This window comes from Gracilinanus agilis, chromosome 3 (genome assembly GCF_016433145.1).
Source record: "Gracilinanus agilis isolate LMUSP501 chromosome 3, AgileGrace, whole genome shotgun sequence".
Lineage (NCBI taxonomy): Eukaryota > Metazoa > Chordata > Mammalia > Didelphimorphia > Didelphidae > Gracilinanus > Gracilinanus agilis.
This window is the reverse complement of record NC_058132.1, coordinates 31,461,584-31,463,901: the sequence shown is the minus strand read 5'-3', so window position 1 is coordinate 31,463,901 and position 2,318 is coordinate 31,461,584. Positions and strand designations below refer to the sequence as shown.

Below are 2,318 nucleotides of genomic sequence, written 5' to 3'. Positions count from 1 at the left end.
TGTGATACTGGGCAAGTCAATAGTCGGATGCCTCCCTCAGTAAATGTAAAGACACTAACTTAGCAAAGTTCCTGGTAGCCAGCAGGTGCTCTATAAAGGATTATTTCTTTACTCTATCCCACTCCTTAAATCACTTGCCAAGATCACACTGGGATTGAGCAGCAAATCAAGATTTGAACCCAGGACTCCAGAGCCAGCGCCCTTTCCATTCCACAGGGGTCCGGAAGGCGATGATCTTCTCTCCCCAAAGAGATCGTTTTACTGGCTAGTCCAGCCTGGAAGATCTGCCCTTGGGCTCCATCCCTTACCGCAGGAGGCCACCTTCTCCAGGAAGCCTTTCCTGAAGGCACCCCCCCTCCCCCAAGCTGTTCCGGTTCTCTCCTCCTCAAGGGATGATTTTCTGTGCAGAGCCACCAGGCAGCGGATGGAGGAGCGCCGGGGAAGGGGGCCCGAACTCGCAGGGCTGCCTTGGCACCGCGCAGCTAATCGATGCTCATTGACTAGAAGGTCTGGGCTATCTGGGCTGCGGGGCCAGCCCTCGGGGTGGCACGGGGCCCCATCCAGGGCAGGCTGCTGCCCGACGGGCACCCCCAGGTCTGTGGCCCAAGCAGAAAGGCCGGCTCCCATCCAGCTGCTTCTCCTCTTCACGCTCTGTCTTATGGGCGTGAAACAGCCAGGAAAGCCGATCCAAGAGATGAAAGTGGGGGTCGGACGAGGGAGCGCCCGAGGGTCCAGGGGACGGCGGGCGAGGGCAGGCCGGCCGTCAGCGGGTGTCTGTCACTGGGCAGGAAGGCCGGGCACAGACCCTGGAGGGCCTGAAGCCTGGGGAAGGGGTCGGACTCACTCGTCTGTGAGCAGCAAGGAATGCGCGATAAAAGGGAGAGAAAGAGGGAGCCCAGGAACAGCACCCCGAATGCTGCCCAGAGGCCTCTCTGGGGGAGCCGGGCCTGGGAGCTGCCCACCGTGGGGCCAGGCGAGGCCAGGGAACTGGAGGCTTCCCAAAGACGCGGTGGCCAAGCCAAATACGGCCGGGCGAGGAAGCCAAGGCCTGCAGGGCAGAGCGCGGGGGAAGGGAGGGAGGCTGGGCCTCGGCCCGATCACGGGGGCCTCCCAGGCTCCCCAAACACAAAGACGAAGGCCCACACGCAGGGCCACTCGGCCCCCAGTCCTGACTCCCCACCCCAAGAACGGACAGACACCAGGAGGACAAAATTCATTTTTCCTTTTATAAAATGCATCTGGCTGTGTGTGTGTGCGTGTGCGCACGCATGTGCGCGTGTATGTGCGTGTTTGGTGAGGGGAGTTTTTGCAAAGGCAGATACTGGAAAAATGGCTCTTTTGTAACAGGACACAGCTGGTACCTGGGCTGGGGAGGTCGGACAGCCAACACAAGGATGCGGGGAATCACAACACGCCACACACTGGAGCTCATGGGAGGACGGAAGCGGCGTGTCCCCTGGCACAGATGGCTGCTGGCCGTGGTGCCCATGGGCAGAGTCCCTGAAGGGAGGCTGAGGAGCCCCATTGGGGTGCTGAGCAGGAGACCGTCCCGGCAGAAGAGGCCCCTCCTGGGCCCCCCACCCGGGCCCAGCCTGCCCACACCACGAAGCTGGGCGGAATCTCCTCGGCTCGTGCGGCATGGCAGCCGGGGCCCACCTCTGACTTCCGCCCGAGCCAAGGGACCTCTTCTGGCCACCCTGTGACGGAGGCCTGGGCCCAGCCTGGCACCCCGGCCCCCTCCTGTAAAGTGCATGATCCCTGGCCGCCCTCTTGCCGCCCTCGCCTGGGGCCTCCCCCGCCCAGGGCCTCCCCAGCCAGCGAGAGGGGCCGCCAAGACGGTCAAGGAGTCAAGGAGGCCCGGCCGAGCTCAGCCTGCGCCTGGGAGGCCCGGAGGTCGCCGGGGCAACGGCCGCCTCCTCCAGTTCTGGGCTCTCACACGAAGATCTGGATGCGGTCGCGGATGGCCTGGCGGCAGATGGGGCAGACGCTGAGCGCTGAGCTGCACTCGAGGCACGAGCCATGGCCACACTGGAACACCAGGCGGATGTGACTGTCGATGCAGATGGGGCACGTGATGCGCTCCTCCATCTGCCGGTAGCGGCTCTGCAGCTCCTCCATCAGCTGCCGCTGCCCGGCTGACTCCAGCCCGGACAGGCCACTCGCCACCTCGCTGCTGTCTGCAGGGGCCCAGAGGAAGGTCACAGGGGCTGCCTGCCCTCCCCCATCCTCCTGACAAAGCCCTGAGTCCCCCCATGGGCCCCCCTATCATCCTGACAGCCCTGGGTCCTCCCCACAGGCCCCCCCCATCCTCCTTGCAG

General features: G+C 64.2%; 1 protein-coding gene across 1 annotated transcript in view; it reads right to left on the bottom strand.

The window, feature by feature from the left end:
- Positions 1–1,932: 1,932 nt before the first annotated feature.
- The window catches only part of MIB2 (MIB E3 ubiquitin protein ligase 2), a 32,107-nt gene continuing 31,721 nt past the window's right edge, over positions 1,933–2,318 (bottom strand). The window contains exon 17 of the mRNA XM_044668640.1: positions 1,933–2,177. Within this exon, the coding sequence (XP_044524575.1) occupies positions 1,933–2,177 (245 nt within the window). The remainder of the gene's footprint in view (positions 2,178–2,318) is intronic.